General features: G+C 51.4%; 1 protein-coding gene across 1 annotated transcript; it reads right to left on the bottom strand.

Moving 5' to 3' along the window:
- Nucleotides 1–718: 718 nt before the first annotated feature.
- On the bottom strand, nt 719–16,416 carry Ntpcr (nucleoside-triphosphatase, cancer-related). The gene is made up of 5 exons (XM_048450180.3): nt 16,282–16,416; nt 13,665–13,827; nt 12,323–12,419; nt 3,650–3,859; nt 719–1,295 (listed from the first exon to the last, which is right to left on the bottom strand). Exons 1-5 carry the CDS (start codon nt 16,313–16,315, stop codon nt 1,227–1,229), a joined length of 573 nt encoding a protein of 190 aa, XP_048306137.2. The 5' UTR covers nt 16,316–16,416; the 3' UTR covers nt 719–1,226.
- Nucleotides 16,417–18,854: the final 2,438 nt, after the last annotated feature.

Genomic DNA, 18,854 nt, shown 5'->3' with positions numbered 1-18,854 from the left:
TGGTGGAGGGAGGCACCCACTTCTCCCCCTGGACAGGCAGGTCTTTCTGAGGCTCAGTTCCTGGTCTAGAAGGCATTCCTGCAGTGGTCCCTCCAGGACCTGCTTTGAAAGAGCAAGCTCAGCTTCGAAAACTACCCTGGAAGGAAGCTTGACATGAGATCCTCCCCAGCCACAGGCTTTGGAGCAAGAGCTTACTGTACTCTCCACTGGGTCCTAGTAGCCAGCTCACAGCCCCCCATTAAGACAGGCCTATGGTGTCCACGGTCCCAGTAAGGGACCGATGGTACTCATCAGTGGGTGCAGTCAGTGATGCTGTTGCTAAAAAATATCTAAATGACCTAAAAGTTCCAGTGCCACCAGCCACGGGATGGGAAGCCTCTGGCCTTTATGGACCAGCAGCTTCCAGAGTTGATTCCCTTAGCACTGCAGAGCCCAATGTGGGCTGAGCCCCTGCCTGCGGTCCCCCTCCTCACCAAAGAGCCCCTGCAGCCAGTAGGGACTGCAGCTCAAATCAGCTTCCCAAGCCCTTCTCTGCTGACAGCCACGCCCCTTCTTTCTTGCCAGGGCACTTGGGCTCAGAGTGGCAGAAAACTGTGCCCAGGCTAACTGAGCACAGACAGGAGATTTTACTCATGTCTAGCCCATGGAGCATTAGCTAACACCAGCACTCAGAAAACCAGCCCTCCCACACCAGGACTCCTGTGTCTGAACCACCAGATTTATTTTCATTTTTATTGGGCAATAAACAAAGGAATAAACAGAGATGAAAAGGGGAACTAATAGGTTTTTCTTTGGAGATTATGGAAGAGAATTAAGTTGCTATCACTGCTTCAGCTGCACGGGCCTGGAGCCGCACCTGGAGAGGTATTTAATACCTACAGCATGTAAGCCAATGAGGAAGGGAACTCGTCTCCCCAGCCCCACACACATCCATAAATCCTGGTGGGAGAAAATTCCACTAAGCCCTGACACATTCATTTAGATTTTACTCAAATCACATGCACAGCCGCAACAGGAAATAGACAAAACCCTTGAGCACACGTCAGACAGCGGACTGTGCTGTGCATGGCCCAGCAGGCGCCGGGCTAATCTGATCTCAGGAGCATATTATGGAAAGCAGCTGTCCAGCCCTCTTGGATAGAGGGTACAAGGCCCATCGACAGGGAGGTAGCAAACCTGGGCAGGGAGTGACCAGCAGGAGGAGTTGGACCTGGTCACCTGCTGCTTCAGGTCCTGCTGTTCTGCACGCAGGTCACAATTTCCGGCAAGAGGCTATTTCTGTTCTCCTTAGTGACCTGTGGGAAGAGGCAAGAGAGCATTCATAAAGAGCACTTCCCTTCTGTCCTCCGGACCAACATTTTCCTGAAAGCAGGGAATGGAGGCAGAGGCCGGCTCTTCGGGATCATCAAGTCCCATGTGGAGGCACAGGAAGGCGACAGGAGGGAGTGGGGCCGCGCCCCTGCAGCCGGACTGGAGAGTAGCAAGGAGATGCTTGGGCTGGACCTGAGCCCTGGAGAGCATCACACAGCAGCAGCGAGGCCCACAGCTCCAGGTTACTCCCAAGGACAGCGACATCTACTTGTCTTCACATAACCCTGGAAACCTGGGTGCTGCAAGGAACCTCCGACCTCAGCTTCCTGCTCTCCTGAGAGATGAGGGGAGTCAGAGAAGACAAGGTGATGCAGCAGAGTCTCACACAGGCCTCCTGACCTGCTGTGTGCTGGATAAGGACCCCACGGTTAGGAGCTCACAGACCATGACAGGAAGGGACATAAGAAGGCCAAGAATCAAAGAGAGCAGGAAACGGTGCCTGGATGCTTCGGTGAGCATGTGGTCAGGAGAAGTTCCTGTCCACTCTAGGTTTTATCACATCCCCAAAAGTTTGTGTGTCAGAAACCTAATCTCCTGCAATCCCATGAGTTACAGGTATTTGAAGAAGGGCCTTGAAAGGGTGTCCTGAGGGCAGGGCCCATATGATGGCAGTGTTGGCCTTTTTAATTTTACGTTTTTGTCATGGGGTGTTACACATTCCGGGCTAGGCCTGAACACTATGTAATTGAAGATGAACTCAAACTTCTGATCCTCCTGCCTCCACTCTTGAGTACTGGGATTACAGGTATGTGCCATAACACCTGTTTATAAGGGTGCTGTGGACAGAACACAAGACGCTGTGCATGCCGGGTACAAACTCTAGAGTGACATCACCAGCCCCGCATTGGTAGCTTTGAAAAGGAAGGGAGACCTGAGTGGGCACGCTTGCCATGTCTCAGCAGGTGACGTCTTCTGCCATGCTATCATGCAGCAAGACCAGCACCTGGGTGGGAAGGGGACCAGACAGCACCATTTACAGGGGATGTAGTCGAGTCTTAAAGGAAAAAGGTGCCACCACGACCTTGACTTCTGTGTGCATGTGTGTGTGAACTGCCTTGCTGAAATGCAGTTCCAATGCCATGAAAGTTAGTTCACCCTGTAAGGGTTAGAAGGGAACAGTTCGTCGCAGACAAGGTCCGCATTCATGGCCACCTCCTTCCCGCCTTCCTGCCCATCACTAGCAGTCACCGCCTGTCTCCTGTTTCGACGCACTCGCCTCTTCTGGGCAGTCTGTAAATGGAGTCAGAGAGCCCATGACCTGCTGGGACCGGCTTCTCACTCAGCACGATACAGCACTCATCCAGGCCTCGGAACGTGGATGCACTGTACCCTTTGTGTCGCTAAGTCACCCACACTAGATGGATGGATCACAGGTTCGCCCCACCCCCACCCCACCCCCGCGCCGTTCAGCTGCTGGTGGACGTCTGGGTCCTCTCATTCTGTAAAGCAGTGTAAATAACGCTGCTATGGACAATCGTTCAAGCTTTGCATCACGAGTCTTCAAGTCTTCCGTGTGCATGCCTAGGAGTAGACTTGCTGGCATTGTGGCTGCCTAGGAGTAGACTTGCTGGCACCGTGGCTGCCTAGGAGTGGACTTGCTGGCACCGTGATACCTAGGAGTGGACTTGCTGGCACCGTGATACCTAGGAGTGGACTTGCTGGCACCGTGGCTGCCTAGGAGTGGACTTGCTGGCACCGTGATACCTAGGAGTGGACTTGCTGGCACCGTGGCTGCCTAGGAGTGGACTTGCTGACATCATGACTAACATACACCTGGAGAAGCCAGAGGTTTGTCAGGGACAGCTCAACTCCTTCCCACCAACAGGGTAGGGAGGCTCAGGTTTCCCCAAGCCCTTCCACCTCTATCTAACTATGCCATGGAAGGCATCCTATTGGGTGTGGTCACCATGGTGGGGTGCACGTCTCCTGTGTGTTTGCCGTGGCTTCCTCATGCTCCTTGGAGAAACAGCTACTCAAACCTGTGCCCATTTTTTACAGGTTTACTTTATTTTCTTAATGAGACAATCCTGAAGTCAAGGCCCAGACTTGAGTAACTAATTTTCCTATAAGCATATATCTTTCAGCTGGAGTTGGGGCTGGAACTCTGCCACTGAGTACGTGACCTGCTAGGCTCTGGCCTGCGTGGCATGGCTCGTCCCTGAACAGACCTTCCCAAGCAACCCCTCAAACCCCCGCCCTGACTTCGCCACTGGAGGAAGGCAGCAGGGGCAAGGACGGGATCCCAGGGCAGGGGTTTCCCACGGGCTGGCTTACTCACACTGAACACCTTCACGTCATGCCTGTTCCTGATCTCCTCCACAAGGGCCAGTGGCTTCCCTTTGGGAACTGGGATGGTGCCAAGGACAACGGTGCCCGGCGTGGACAGCGTCTGGCGGACCGCCTGAATGAAAGGTTGGCTGAACAGCTCCATCTTCCCAATCTCATCAATGATGCACACGCTGTGCCCGGGGCTGCGGCTGGGACCGGCCTGCGGACAGAAGGCACTGTCACTGGGAAAGCAGAACCTTGTGATCTTGATCCAGAGGGTCCCACCCTGACTACCCACCAGCGCCCACAGCAAGGCAGCTGTGCCTTACACACCATGAGACTGTCTCCACGTGCACAAGACACAGGTCTGTCTGCAATACTCATATGAAAGTTTCCCTGGGACTGCACTTCCCTGCACCTGAGTTTCTCTGAAAATGTGTTTTCTTCTAGAAGGACCAGTGGTAACTAGGCTTCCTACTTACACACCCAGGAAACAAAGACTGTGAACCGGGAAAGACAGAGTGTCGTGGGTGTAACGGGAACAGGACAGCTGTGCTGGGGGCCTCGCTAGTCCTGGGCTGTAACTCTGATGCCATTGGGAAGGAGGTGGCCGCTGCAGGCAGGTGCCTGTGTATTCCAATCAAACCTAAAGTCGACGAAAAGTCATGAAATGAACTTGTGTTCTGATGCACTTGACTTTCATCCCCCTGGGGAGCCTGCATTCATTCCTGGCGCCTGCCACGGCAGAAGGCCCCATGTCCCCAGCTTTGCTTTCACCATGGAACTCTGGAACTTACTGGGGTTGCAGAGCTGAGAAGGGAAAGCTGGGGCTGACACTGCTTCCACTGGCAGGAAGAGTGGCTGTGGGTCAGATGCTACCTATTCCAAGCTTTTTCTTCAAAACTACCAATCAGGAGAAAGAAAATGGCTGCCAGCAGCCTGGGATTTTAAATAGCAGCCAATTACACAGGAAGGTCTCTTTCTGGTACCGAGACACGACAACTGACCCAACCCTTACCAAGGCATGGACGGCACACAGCCACGCCAGAGACAGTGGATTGTAGCAGCCACCTTTCCAGAAGCCAACATGTGAGAGACAGAACTGTTTGGAACACTGACTGACAACTTTGAAAGCCATCAAATCAGACAAAGACAAAGAGAGGTGCCGGGAAAGGAACACGTGTACACTGTGTGTGTTTACTTAAGTACAGTAAACACATGTGGTGGGTGGTACAAGCACATGGCCCTGCACAGAAGTACACACATATGGGTGCAAGCTCATGCCGCTGCACCAGGACCCTGCAGCTCTCCAGAGCATGCCCACAAAGCGAACGGATGCCTGGGCCAGCAAGGGCAGTGCTTGCTGCTCCCTGTAGACCCTGGACCTTCTCACACCCTCATTCTGTCCAGGCTGCGGAAATTGCAAAAGTAAGTTTTAATAAAAATGGAAGTGATTCACATGTCGTAGAGAGAGGGGTTGAAGGTCAGGGCACTGAGAACAGGCAACATACAGCTTGCTTCTCCAAATAGTTCAACAGGGTGTTCAGAAAAGCTTAAAAAAGAAACACCACTCTGCCCCAACTTGATGGATTCAAGCCAGCCCAGAAGGAAAGAACAAACAGGTCACTGGAAGCTTGCCCTGTGGACCTATCCCAGATTCTGAGCTCCCGAGCCATGGCCCACAGCACCAGGCTGAATTTGAAGAAGACAGCACCAGGCTGCTCTCAATCCTAAGACCTCCCTGTGCAACTCAGAGCTGGGGTGACTTCTGGCCACATGGCAGTCACTGTGCCTGGCATCTGGGTGGTCCCCACATCCCCAGAAGACATGTGAGGGCCACTCCCAAGGGCTGCATATTACCCTCGCCTTATGCATCTCACCTGTCCTGCACCTGGGTTTGGCCAGCGTGCTAGCTGATTTGAAATTCTCAGCCACAACAGGAAAACCTGCTAAGAGGAAAGATGCTGCCTGAGTCCCAGAACCAGTTGCCTCGGGGTCCCAGGAGGAGTGGACAGTCCATCAACTCTGACGGCACTCCACCCCTTCGCCTTCTAGAAAGATGAAATGGACCCAGGGCAACAGAACATCACTCCACAGTCCAAAAGAGGGCGACATTGCTGTTGTTGTTCCCGAGCTTTTACCTTTGAGACAGGGTTTCTCTGTGGCTTCGGAACCTGTCCTGGAACTAGCTCTCGTAGACCAGACTGGTCTCACACTCACAGAGATCTGCCTGCCTCTGCCTCCCGAGTGCTGGGATTAAAGGGAGGTGCAACCACCACCTGACTTAATTAGCATTTTGAAGAATACAAAGAAGCCTTGTCCCTCGCCCCCTGCTGGTGAGCACTGACCCTCTCCCTTACCAGCTGCTGCAGGAAAGGGGAACCTGCACCTCACCTGGGCAGCACACAAAAACTGATCCTATTGTCAGGGTTAGGGGTGTGGGTAAGCTGGCCCTGAGGGCATGGGAGTGGGGTAGTTGTCCACACTCCCCTTATCTTTCATGTGCTGGCGAGGGAAAGATGCCCTCACCTCACCTTCCCACCATGGGAACTGACCATGCCCCTTACCAGCTGCAGCACTTGGGAAAATGAGCCCTGCGCCTCACCTAAGTGGCACAGTAGAGCTGACTCTGTTGATATTGACAGGATCAGCTCTAGGGTGAACCACCCAAGAACCAGTGCTTGGAAGATCAGGCCCTGCCCTTCATCAGTCATACAGCAGGAGGCAAGCAAGAGAGATCCCCCTGCTGCCGCCTACGGCAGTTGGGAGAGCCCATCCTGGGACTCTAAGACCAGTAGCGCTATCCCTGCCCCTCACCAGCTGCAGCACTCAGGAGAGCGGCCCTGCACCTTGCCTGGTCAACACAGCAGAGCTGGCCCTGCTGGCATAGGTGTGGGTGAGCTGGCTCTGCCCCTGGCTCACTGCTGCAAAGGATGAACTAGCTGGGATAATGTTGGAGAGTTCACCCTGGTGGTGAGGACGGGGTGGGGATGGGGCTGGAGGACTGACCAACCCTGCAACTACCCAAGCCCTGGATCAGGGTTATGATTTGGTTCACCCCAGTATCCACCCCATTTATGATCTGCAGGAGCACGTGAAGGAAGCAGTTCTGCAGACCCAAAAGCTGCAGGATTTCCTCAACACAGGGTAATAACAGACCATTCAGGAGGAGTTCCAGCGGGGCCCAGCGTCGACAGTGTAGCAGAAGCCAGAGGAAGCAGAATCAGACCACTGACTCTGCAACGAACACTTGCAAGTAAAGGTCCACGGACAAAGAATGCACCGCGCCACACTGCAGCCTCCATGAAAAGGCTTGTCTTCTCTCTTCTCTTAAATTTTATTTTTCTCTGTGAGTTTGGGGCCAGCCTGGTCTACAAAGCAAGTTCCAGGACAGGCTGCAAAGCTAAAGAGAAAAACCTTGCCTTGAACCCCACCACCAAAATTATATTTTATTGTGGTGGGAAGGTTGCAAAGGCAGATGCAAGGGGGCGGGGAGATGAATGGGATCGAGATGCATGATGTGAAATCCACAATGAAGAAATGAAAAAAAAAGTTTTGTTTTTTTTCTTCTTAAAGAATACAAAGAAGCATTTTTGTTTGTCCTGGACTTACTATATAGGCCAGGCATGCCTTCAACTCACAGAGATCCACCTGCCTTTGCCTCCCAAGTGCTGGGATTAAAGGCGTGCCTAGACTTTTAAGGTAACCAAAATATAGTTAAGGCGTCCCTCCCCTGCTCTGAATCATTTGCCTGGCAAGTGTTCCTCCTAGTGGCATGTTAATTGATCTTAGCATCACACATAGTCTGGCCTCTGAGTGTACCTACTGCAGCAGCAGATTCTGGGCGTTAGGAAGGAATGGGGAGGCACCAGATATTAGGCAGCAGAACTGCAGCTCCCCCCTCCCCCCCAACCCCCACCCCATGCTGGAAGCAGAAACCAGGGAGCCAGCCAGTGCCTCAGGCCTCAGAACTACAGTGTTCCAATCGGTGTTGTGCTATTTACACCTGGCAGGGCAGACCAGGAAAGGGTGTGTTCAGGCTGCGACTGGCTGGGCCTTCCTCACTCACAAGTGGCTCCAATATACATAATACAACTAACACCCAGAGTTCAGCTAGGCAAGTGCTGAGGCTCTACCTAGAAATCCTACCTTGTGGTCCTGAGGGCTCACATGTATTACAGAACCTAACAGGAAGTGGATGGTACACAAGGTGTCTTCCAAAGCAGGAGAGCTATCCTAGGACCAGCTCATACCAGCTGACAGCCCAGCGGGTGAAAAACCCTGTACTCACAATCCAGGCCCTTGGGACCCTGGACACTGGGCCTGTGGGATTCCATGGCAGATCCATGTACCCACACTGGCCCCCAGCTCCCTGACAAAAGGGTCAAGCTGTGACGGATGGTCCCTTCCCAGTGTGGCTGCCTAGCACCTCCATCTCCTCAGCCCCTCAGTAAGCAACACCGGGACTTGGTCAGACTGCTGTGCTCTGTCCCCAGCTGTTGTGACAGTACATGTGGGCATCTGGACAGAACGTCCTTACTGACAGCACAGTAAGAGCTGAGGTCAACCTCACCTGCCTCTGAAGCCCCCCCACACACACACACACTGGTGGCAGAAGGCCTAGCTGTGTCTAAGAAGTCCCTCTCGCCATAGACCGGCTACAGTCCCGGTCAAGCAGGACAGCAGTGTGGTCCCCAGGATCCAGAGGCCAGGGTCAGTCACACACAAAGATGACTCCCAAGTCACTGTGGGTGTGGGAGATGTCACCATCCGAGCACAGCTTGCTGATCAGGGAGGCCTAACCACACAGCACAGGGCCCTGCACTGCCAGAAGAGGCTACTCTGTGCACACACAGAACCTCACAGGCTCGAATTTCTGCCATCTTGAGTGCTCACAACTGCCAAGTGGTCTCTAAAAGTTACACGTGCCTGGGGAAAAAACAAATCAGTATTTCAACTGTTGATAAAAATTTGAGATCTTTAATCCTGGCACCCTTCTCTTCATGCCTAGGGGGCAGATAATTGGTTTTTGCTGCAATGGAGCAATGATGACCTGTTTCCTAACTGATCAGATCTGGGGGGAGCTATCAAGGCGTTAGGAGCTCAGCCCTTCACCGCACAGTAGCTTCACGCTAATCGCTGCTACTGTGGTGGAGAAAGGATTGATGGGCAAATCTGCTGGCCAGCTGAGGCCTCAGAGAAGATTACTTGAATCCTCAGATGATGAAGTAAAGTTTAGAAAAAGTAGAACCGTTAGGGAAAGTCTGACAAGGAGGGCACAGCCACAGGGAGTGCCTCTCCGCTCAGGGCCCAGCAGGCCAAAGGGCACCATGAAGGTGTCATCAGGAGATGCTGTGGGGGACTGAAAAGCCAGCCTGGGGCGGAGCTTCTAGCTCCTTTTTCTACAGAGTCCCTGCAGGAACGTCTTCACCAACAGTGCTTTAAAGACTTTGAAATAGGCTTGTATTCACACCAGGTGGTATTCTGTTTCAATAGCCAACCCTGTGGCACAGGTGTGATGAGGGAGAGTCAAAATGTGGAAGAAACAAATGCCATGCTCGCTAACAGTGCTGGGACGCTCACCGACCTCTAGGAAAAGATCCAACTGGAACCTGTTTGTTCTGGATTCTCCCATAGCTTCCACAGCTCTGTGGCCTGAAATACCAAGTGTCACTTCCTGGTCCTATGTTACACACACACACACACACACTCCCCTGACAGAAGTTGTACAATGTGCAATGTGATGCAAGGCAGATACCAAACACTTCAAAGTCTATTTTGGATCAAAACAGGGAGCTCCTTTCCAGGGGCTGGGCTAATGTCACCTCCATTCTTTCTGAAGGTATCCGAGGGAACAGACACTGCTTGTCTTGATCCTGGGGCAGGAAGCAGGTGCCCACTGTGTGTCAGTCAGGGTTCTTCCTTTTGTAAGAGACACACTAAAAACCAGGAACATTGTTTCCTGATACGTGACACGTTACGAGTGCCTTGGTGTCACCGCTGTCAGGAGGACCATCACAGAGTGCCAGCCCTACCCTGTTGCCCTGACCGTTAGAAGACCATGAAGAGCCCTAGCTACTGTGGTCCCAGAAAACGGAAGACCCCTCAAATTACCTCAGCAGGCAACAGAAAGAAGACATAATGAATCTGGTGAAGTTTTGACTATACCACATGGTGTTTTTAGAGGACACAGGTCCTGATTGTACAGCTCACTTCAGCTCCACCACTGACAAGCTGTGCTCCCCCCCAGGAAGTGTGCATTTCTAGTCAGTGCCTCAGTTTCCCATCTGAGAAACGGAATGGAGCGTTCTAAGTTTCTAAGGGGCTCCTTCCTGCCTGACATGTGGCTTCCACTTAGTGAGGGTTAACTGCACTGACACAGTCGGTGCTCTGTGTGGAGGAACAAATGAGAACGAGTGAGAATATTTTTAAAGAATAAAAATGCAGAGAGATGGCTCGAGGGTTAAGAGCACTTGCTGCCCTTGAAGAAAACCCAGGTATGGATCCCAGCATCCACTTTAGGGAGCTCACAACCACCTGTAACTCCAGCTCCAGAGACACTCTTCCAATCTCTCTCTCTCTCTCTCTCTCTCTCTCACACACACACACACACACACACACACACCATACACTCATAACCTTAAAAATTAAAATATTTTTCTAAAATCACACAATTAATTAGCTACACACCTAGACTAGAGTGGTATTCAGGCAAGAATCAAAAAGGTCGGCGAAAAAGAAGAGATGACCCCAAATCACCTTGCACACTTTACAGCATAACTTACAAAGTATAAACTAATTAGACATGGGCTTTCAGCAAATGGTTTTAGTAAGCTGGCCAAGTATCTTGAAGAAACTAATTAAGAATGTCACTCTATGCTATATTCAAAACAAATCCAGACGGATTAAAAATGCATTTTAACAAGCTCATAGAATAAAGAAGATGTAGGCAAAATGCTGTATTAATTTGGATCAGGAGAGAGATTTTCTGTGTTAACAATAAAAAAAAGAAAGGAAAGAAACAAGAAATTATCAATATGAAGAACAGAAAAGTGGACTCAGTAAGTTAGACGGTCGTTTGCTTTAAGAAACATCTGGCCAGGGCTGGAGAGAGGGCTCAGCAGTTAAGGGCACCAGAGGCTATTAGAAGCCCCATGTTCCCAGCACACAAGGTGGCTCACCACTGTCTGAGCTCCAGTTGCAGAGGACCAGCACCCTCGTTTAGCCTCTGAGGACACTGCACACACATGGTGATCAGACACACAGCAGACAAAACATCCAGACACACAAAACAGAAAAACCAAAGAGAGACCTGGTTACATCAAAACACAAAAAAATGGAAAGAAGGCTGAGTCAACGAGTTAGAGTCTAAATAAGTTATTAAAAGTATGTATTTCTATCGTTCCTCAAAATGCGAACAGAGGCACATGTCTACGGAACATGAGCACAGTGCTCGGGGCTGGCAGAAGTGCAGCACAATGGATTCCCACACATGGTGCAGGAGCCCTGGGCAGCCCCGACCCTTCTCACCCAACCTCCACCTGCAGACCCTCCCCAGGGAGCCGTCACTGCTGCAGGTGACAGGATGTGCTACGACTCCTCTTGGGTAGACAAACCAATGTCTGCATAGCCCAGGTAGAGCAGCAGCCACAGACCACAGTGATTACTCAATCCAAGTCCAGTTTGGTGGCCTGAGTTTACAGTCACAATGATTACAGAAACATGGGTGACTATAAAAATATGAGCAGTTTCTATTTTCTTTTTCCGTTAAAAACAAGAGACAAATTGTTGACTTGGTCAGCAAGCCCACAGGGGCTCTTATATAAGACCCAAGCCAGACACCAAGCGTGGAACACTCTACCTCCTCCCAGGATGCTGTTTGGCTGAGCAAAAATCAATTCTTTATATGAATCCAATGCCCACAGCCGGACTCTGCACTCAGAATGTCATCAGCCACTTCTCACTGCTGCCCGAGCATGGGAGGGAGGCATGGACCCATGGGAAATAAACAAGAAGATACAGCATTCTCCGCCTGCCCCCAGCTGCTAGTGACAGAGCAGCCGCCACAGCCCAGAGCAGACATGTGGGGGATTCCGAGAGGGGCTGAGGGAAGGAGGAAGGAGGAGGCAGAGGGGAGCTCAGTGGGATCCTAGAAACAGCAGCTACAGGTCAGCACAGACCACAGGACCCCAGGCCTCTGAAGACGGAGCCTGCCCTTGGTGGGCGGTGAATTCCTCAGCAGCTCAGGCTCCTCCTAACTGGTGCACAGCAGTGCACAGCAGATGCCGGTAAGCTCTGCACAGCACAAAGCAGAGGGACAGGGAGCAGCAGTACAGAGAATCCACGGAGCCCACACTGAAGCACAGAGCAGAGGGACAGGGAGCAGCAGTACAGAGAATCCACGGAGCCCACACTGAAGCTAGCTCTGTGCAGCAGAGCGGGGGATACTGATCTGCATTAGAGCCTTCCTAAGCTGAAACGCTTCACCATGCTTTGGGGCACATGACGGCTCAGAGTGACAGCAGAGTAAGGCGTCCATCTTCAGCAAGGCTCGATGTGGAAGACTTTTGAAACTGTGAGACACAACCCGATTACCGAAAAGAAGCCACTGTGTTCAGGCGGCCAGCGAATCCCACAGTGTGCAGAGGTCAATGGGCTTTTAGGACAGAAAACGTAGACTCACGTTTCTTAGGACGGGTAGTGCCAACTGCTCGAAAGACGCCAGGTCCACCACATACTGCCCCACTCGGCATTCGGGCTTTCCAGGTGGAGGCTGTGACCTGAAAGGAAAGACACTGATGTGGGCTCTCCACTGACCTCTGGGGCTGGGCTGTTCTGCTGAGCCACCGGCTCTCCACACACACCCTTTCCATCAATCACCCACAGGAAAGGTGGTTGTGTGTAAGTTTGGGTCGTGGGGGTTTCTCTCCTGAAACCGGGGTCTTGATGATGTCAACACTACCTCTGCCAACATCAGTCTTGGAGTGTAACGGTGAAGTCCCCGGAACTCCCACGGGCCCACACGCCACTGCACAGAGCTGAGCCTGTCTGTCTGAGCCTGATGGTGCCGGCCTGCCATCATCCCAACCAACCAGGAGGCTGAGGCAGGAGGACAAAACGCTTAAGAACTTCTTGAGCCAGAGCTGAGCGCAGTGCCAGCGTGGGCAACTTAAGACTTTCTCAAAATAAGAAGTAAACAGGGAGGGCTGGGCGTGGTGACACAACCTTTAACCCCAGCGCTGGGAGGCAAAGGCAGGACCCCTGTGAGCTCCAGGCCAGCTGGGGCTAGATGGTATGACCTTGTATCAAAACAATACAAAATTAAGATCAATATTAAACAGAGGGCTGAGGAGGTAGCTTAGCAACAGAAGCTTGCCTAAGGTGGGAAAGGCCTGGATGCGACCTGAATAGTAATTAAAGAACAAATACTAGTAGCACTAGACAGAGCTAATCACAGGAGAAATGTGAATGGCTTGTGGTCAGAGTTTTAGATCACACAGGACTTTTAAAATCCTTTTCCACAGGATGGTCTGTTTTCTTTTTCTGAAAGTTCAAGACAGACAGGGTGACTGGCTATCCCTGAGTCCAGTTAGACTCTCGGCCCAATGATGGGCAAATAAACGTAGATGGGCCCCACAGATGGCTTTTAGGGGAGTCAGCGATAGAGAACTCAGTAAGAAAGTAGCTCCCAGGATGGCAAGACGGCTCAACAAGCAAGAACACTTGCTGCAAGTTCAAATCCTCAGCACCGATGGAAACGGCTGGACATGACCATGCATGCTTGTAGGCCCAGTACTGCAGGGGGAGAGGCAGGAGACTTCTGGGACTTGCTGGCCCGCGTGCGAGAGACCCTGTCTCAAGGGACTAAGGCAGACAGTGACAGACCAGGACACCAGTGTGCTCCTCTGGCCTCTGCACAGACACATGCTCCACACACATGCACACTCACACAGAGAAGAAATGCCCCCAAGGTGTGGACAGTACGGGCTAGAGACAAAACACTCGAAGAAACAAAACAGCAGTACCCAACTCTGGACAGAGGCCCCCGAGCGCCGGACAAGGTGACCACATCAAATCCGATCCTCCTCCCGCCCTGCCTGACTTCCTGCGTGTAAAATCCGTCGACGGGCATGCCAGAGGACTGCAGGACCTCGCTGGCTTTCTGGATCAAAGTTGTCTTGCCAACCCCTGGAAGAGACGAAGAAGGAGCTGGGTCAGGAAGCTTCACCTCGCCAAGCCACCCCAGCCTACAGGGCCACCACTGGGAATGGAGCGGACTGCAAATGGGCTTCACGACTATTAACTGCACCGCCATGCTGATTGCTCCAGGTGCGGGGCATTTTCATTCCCAGTAGAGACCAGCACAGGAGTGACAGAGAGGCATGGAGTCACATCTAACACAGTCCCGAATGCATGTGGAGACCAGCTTCCTTTCCTCCTAGATCAGTGGTTCTCAACCTGCGGGTTATGACCCCTTTGTGGGTTGAACAACCCTTTCACAGAGGTCACCCAAGACCATCAGAAAACACAGACCTAACAACACAAATCATAACAGTAGCAACATTACAGCTATGAATTAGCAGCAAAGTAATTTCACGGCTGGGGGGGTCACCACAGCATGAGGAAGGGTATTAAAGGGCCGTGGCACTGGGAAGGTTGAGAACCACTGTCTGAGATTTATGCTCAACAGATTTATGCTCATGTAAATCTAAAGTGTTCCCCACCTGCTCATGTGTTTGATCAGGTTGATGTTTTGTGGGGGGGGGGGGGGATGCTGGACTTGCTGTCAGACTTTTAGGGCAGGGAGCCAGGATGATCAAGCAGTCAGTAACGGAGAACTGGAGGGTTGCAACCCTCTGGGTTTCCAGCCCAAGCTCTCAGCTTTTTGGTTTAGCACCGTATGAAACAGCAGCCCCAGCGGCTTCCGCTGCCATGGACCAGGCTGCTCTGACCACTCTGGCCTTGGTTGTCATGTTGGACTGTGTCCCCCAAAACCGTGAGCCTCAAAATATCTTTCTTTCTTGAAGCTGCTTTTCTCCCGTGTTCGGTCACAGCAATGAAAAGTGACCGCCCTCCCTTGCTTCACCTAGGGCCCGACCTGGCCATGGGCAGAGGCACTGGGAACCAAAAGCTCAGCCTCGAGAGCTGCAGGCCTACACTAGTGTAAATGTAACAGGCTTCTTCTAAAACCCACACACAGCTCAGAGGAGGTCATTTCCAAGCTCCACAGACTCATCTGAGATTTCCTCTGTGGAAGCCACCTCCACCAGGGCCCCAAGCACTCCTGTTTGCCCCAGAAAGTTCTGACATCAGGGGTTCCAAGGCTCTAATGGAACACAATATTCTCCTCTGGGTTTTAAGCAGAGTATGTATGTGTCCACAGAAGAAACATTCTAGAACATTATAGAACCAAGGCGCTAAGCTTAACTACATAGTGGGGTTCCCTGTGGTTGTCAATTTCTTAACACGTCATTTTTGACCTTATACTACGAAGGCAGTATTTTTATCAAAAGGGGAGGAAAAGTAGACGTATGGACCAGAAAAACGGCTCAGTGGGTAAAGGCATTTGCCACCAAGCCTGACATCCCGAGTTCCATCCCCGAGACCCCCAGGGTGAAAGTGGAAAATCAACTGCCCAGAGCTCATTAGACCTCCACGCCTGCACATGAATTCACAGAAATCAAGAAATGTAATTTTTAAACTTAATGTTTTCATATTTTCAAAAAGTCGACACACAGCAGCCCCACAGTTTTGGATCCTGGAGGCTGCCATTTCACAGGGTCTTGTGTGTTACAAATAGCAGTGCAGGTCAGCCGCCTTGTGCTTCCTTAGCTCTGGCGCGAGGTCGGCTTAGGTTGAGTGGGCCGAGGGGGCTCTGGTGACCAGAAAGACCCCTCTGAGATGGTTTACAGATGCTGGTCAGTATCTGGGAAGATGCTAAAAGGCAGGGGTGCAGGCAGAAGGGAAACAAACTGTGATTTCTTTTATAAGACTCGTTACTTGCTGGAGGTCTGAACGTGTGAAAAGGGACTTGGAAATCCAAACCCTTTGGAATTGCTAGTGGTAAGCAAATAATCAGACAGTAAAGTGTGTACGAAAGCAAGAGGGCTCCAGAGACCGCAGGGGTGAGTCCTGCAGCGCAAGGGGCGGAGCACTAACAACTTGGGAGACAAGGCTGGGGGTGTGGTGCTTACTAATCCAGGATGCCCAGCACACCTCTGGCTCTGCTAGTACGCACGGGGAAGGGGGGCTTGGGGAGGGGAACATGTGGCCCTGTGTTCACTCAATCTCCGGTGAACACCACAGCAGGATGCTGGGGACCCAATGCATCCCGATTTCAAACGCAGGGCGTGCTGTGCAAGGCTGGCGCGTCTCCTACCACCGTCCTCTGCTCCTCTCCAATGCCTCTGACGACTCAAAGGCTTCCAAAGTCTACAAAGTACATCCCGGCCTCCGTGGCTTCTTAAGACCATGGTGACAGCCGGTCGTTGGGGACCTGAGAACCGCGCACCACGCTCTTCCCGGCCTTCCCTCCCGCCGGGCTGCAATGCATCAAGCCAGACTGCAACTTCAGCCAAGGCCGGAGATACGGACTGTCCAGGTCGCACCCCTCCCCGCCAAGTCTCGCAGGCCCTAGGTCACCTGGAGGCCCGGTGAGGAACACGTGCCGCGCCATGTGTTTTGGGGGTCGAGGTGCAGTAAGGTCGGGGTCAGAATGGGCAATCAGGCTCCGCCCCTTACGCTGAAGGTCACGCCCCTGCCGTCCCGGAAATTACAGTCCCGTAGCCGCGCATGCGCTTCCAACTTGCGCCCCCCCCCACACACACACACACATTGCGCACGCGCATATCTCCCTGTCGTCGGGCTGTGTTGTGGTGGTTGTCTGCAAGGTCTGGAGACAGGTCCCTAGGGTGCCCTGTGCTCCTGTTTAACAAACTCACGTGGCGTGTCTGCAAGGATGCGCGCGTGGGAATGTCAGATACTTTGCCATTGCTGCTTCGGGTATCCTGAGTCCCGTCCCTGAGACCCTCGCCCCAGGCTCCAAGTCAGCCAGCTCCTGTGTAACAATGGGGGCCATAGAAAGCCTCCTTGAACGACTGGGCCTTGCTGGGATTCGGATTTTTTGCACGGTGTTCGCATTGCTGTAGAGCATTCAGCTGGGGTAAAGTTAACCTTGCTTTATCCCGGCCTTTAACTCAGTAGATGAGTATCAGAGACAAGGTAGCGGGGGGTCTAGTTTAAAGGTCTGATTTAGCTTTTTATTGCAACCTGGAAATAGGATGAGTATCCAGTGAGCTGACGTGACCGACAGAAAGGGGCCCACCAGAGAAAGCAGAAACAAGAACAAATAAAAGGGACTTCACTTTGCAGAGTTCTCCATCCATGGTTGAAACAGGTCTTCCTCACTGTGATGATTCAGCTGACCGGACTCCCCTGCTTTGGGGGAAACTAGCCCAAAGCTCGTGTTTCAAAGTTCAGTTTGATTAGCATTAGTGACTGCCTCCATTCTGGCCTGGTCTAAACTATTATGGGTTAGCAAAGCAGCTTTTGGCCCCAAGCAATGGCCTCCCCTAGACTGCTTGACATGAGTAACTGGCATTCATCCTCAACACCAGAACCTGTTTGCAAGAAGCTTTTAAACTCACGTCCCATCGCTAGCCATGTACAGGAACTCCCGCCCCACTTCATACCTCCCCACCCATCACAACCCACAGCTGCCTACAGGCTCTCTCCCCCTGCAAGAAAGTAAGGGATCGTCATCTCACTTAGTTACAAGACTCATTTCCAACCAGCAACTGAAGTGGCAGTGGCCTTGGGCCAGGCACCTGTAGGTCTTTTCAGTCTAGCATGGGTGTGCTTGGACTCCAGTCACACTCCATTCTGGTGGAGAAAGCAATTTCCAGGAGTCCGCACGTTAATGAGCTCGTGTGTGTAAAATACACACACACACACACACACACACACACACACACGCACACTGATCTTTTGGACTCCCTTCAGCAGGTGATATATGCCAATCTAACAGCTTCCTGCTGTTTAAAAAGACATCGCCTAAAAAGATTGGCGTGCTACACCTGCTGCCATCATCCAGCACCATTTATAATTCTGCATTACTATAACGGTATATTACTTACTATCCCGCTGAGTAACCTGCCTTCCGCGTCTTGCACCTGCATGCAAACTGGAATCAGCAAACAGCTGATGTAAGCAAAGTAAACCCATAGGAGAATCTAACTCAGAAAGAAAACATGTATACAACCCTAAGTGCCTCTTGTATCCAAAATACGCATTTTAAATATTAATCCTTTAACATTCTCCATTGCTGACAAGCAGTCTAGAATTGGAGGGCCCACTGGGAGCTGGTTGTTTCCTTTTCTCTACTGAGTTCAGTAGCTCCAAGACATAGAATCAGATATAAAAAGGCAGTATCTCAGGAAACAAAGAAAATTTCTACATAGCTGCACTCGCTCTTGAGTGCTGCCCCTCTCAGTCTCATTCTCTCTGTTAAGACGGAATCTTTCTGTAGCCCAGGCTAGCCTTGAGCTTCTGCCTCAGCTTTCTGAATGTTAGGATTATAGGCATTCACCGCCAAATCCAACTGGATGGAGGTTCTTTATCCATAATATATATGCATATATGTATATGTATGTATATATATATGGATGACAGAGTGTATGTTCACTATATGATAACTTATTGTACAAACACTTCATACAGTCCTGCAGTTTCCATTGACAATGACATAGTTTAAATGCTTTATATTTAGTAAATTAGCACCAAAGCAAAGGGTCACAACAATGGAGTACCATGCTGACTCCGAACTTGGTTATCTTCTTTTCATGCACATGTGTGTATGTGTGTGTGTGTGTGTGTGAGAGAGAGAGAGAGAGAGAGAGAGAATGAGAAAGAATGAGACTATTGTAATTGTATGTGTAGAAGCCACAGAACTACCTCTGGTTCTCCTCAGGAACCATATACCTTGTTTCTGAGACAGTCTCTCACTGGCCTGGAGCTGGCCAAGTAGACTCGGCTGGCCAGTCCTCCTTTCTTCCTTTCCTTCTCTCCCCTCTTCCTTCTTTTCTACCTCCACACCTCCCTGCACTTTCTTCCTTCCTCCTTCATTTCCTCCAGATATGAGAGTCAGGATCTGATGTATATTTGAAATAGATTCTGTCTTCTGAGAAACACACACACACACATACACACACACACAC

Source organism: Myodes glareolus, chromosome 22, assembly GCF_982192425.1.
Source record: "Myodes glareolus chromosome 22, mMyoGla1.1, whole genome shotgun sequence".
Lineage (NCBI taxonomy): Eukaryota > Metazoa > Chordata > Mammalia > Rodentia > Cricetidae > Myodes > Myodes glareolus.
Note: the sequence above shows the minus strand (reverse complement) of the source record. Positions and strands in the feature narration are given on the sequence as shown.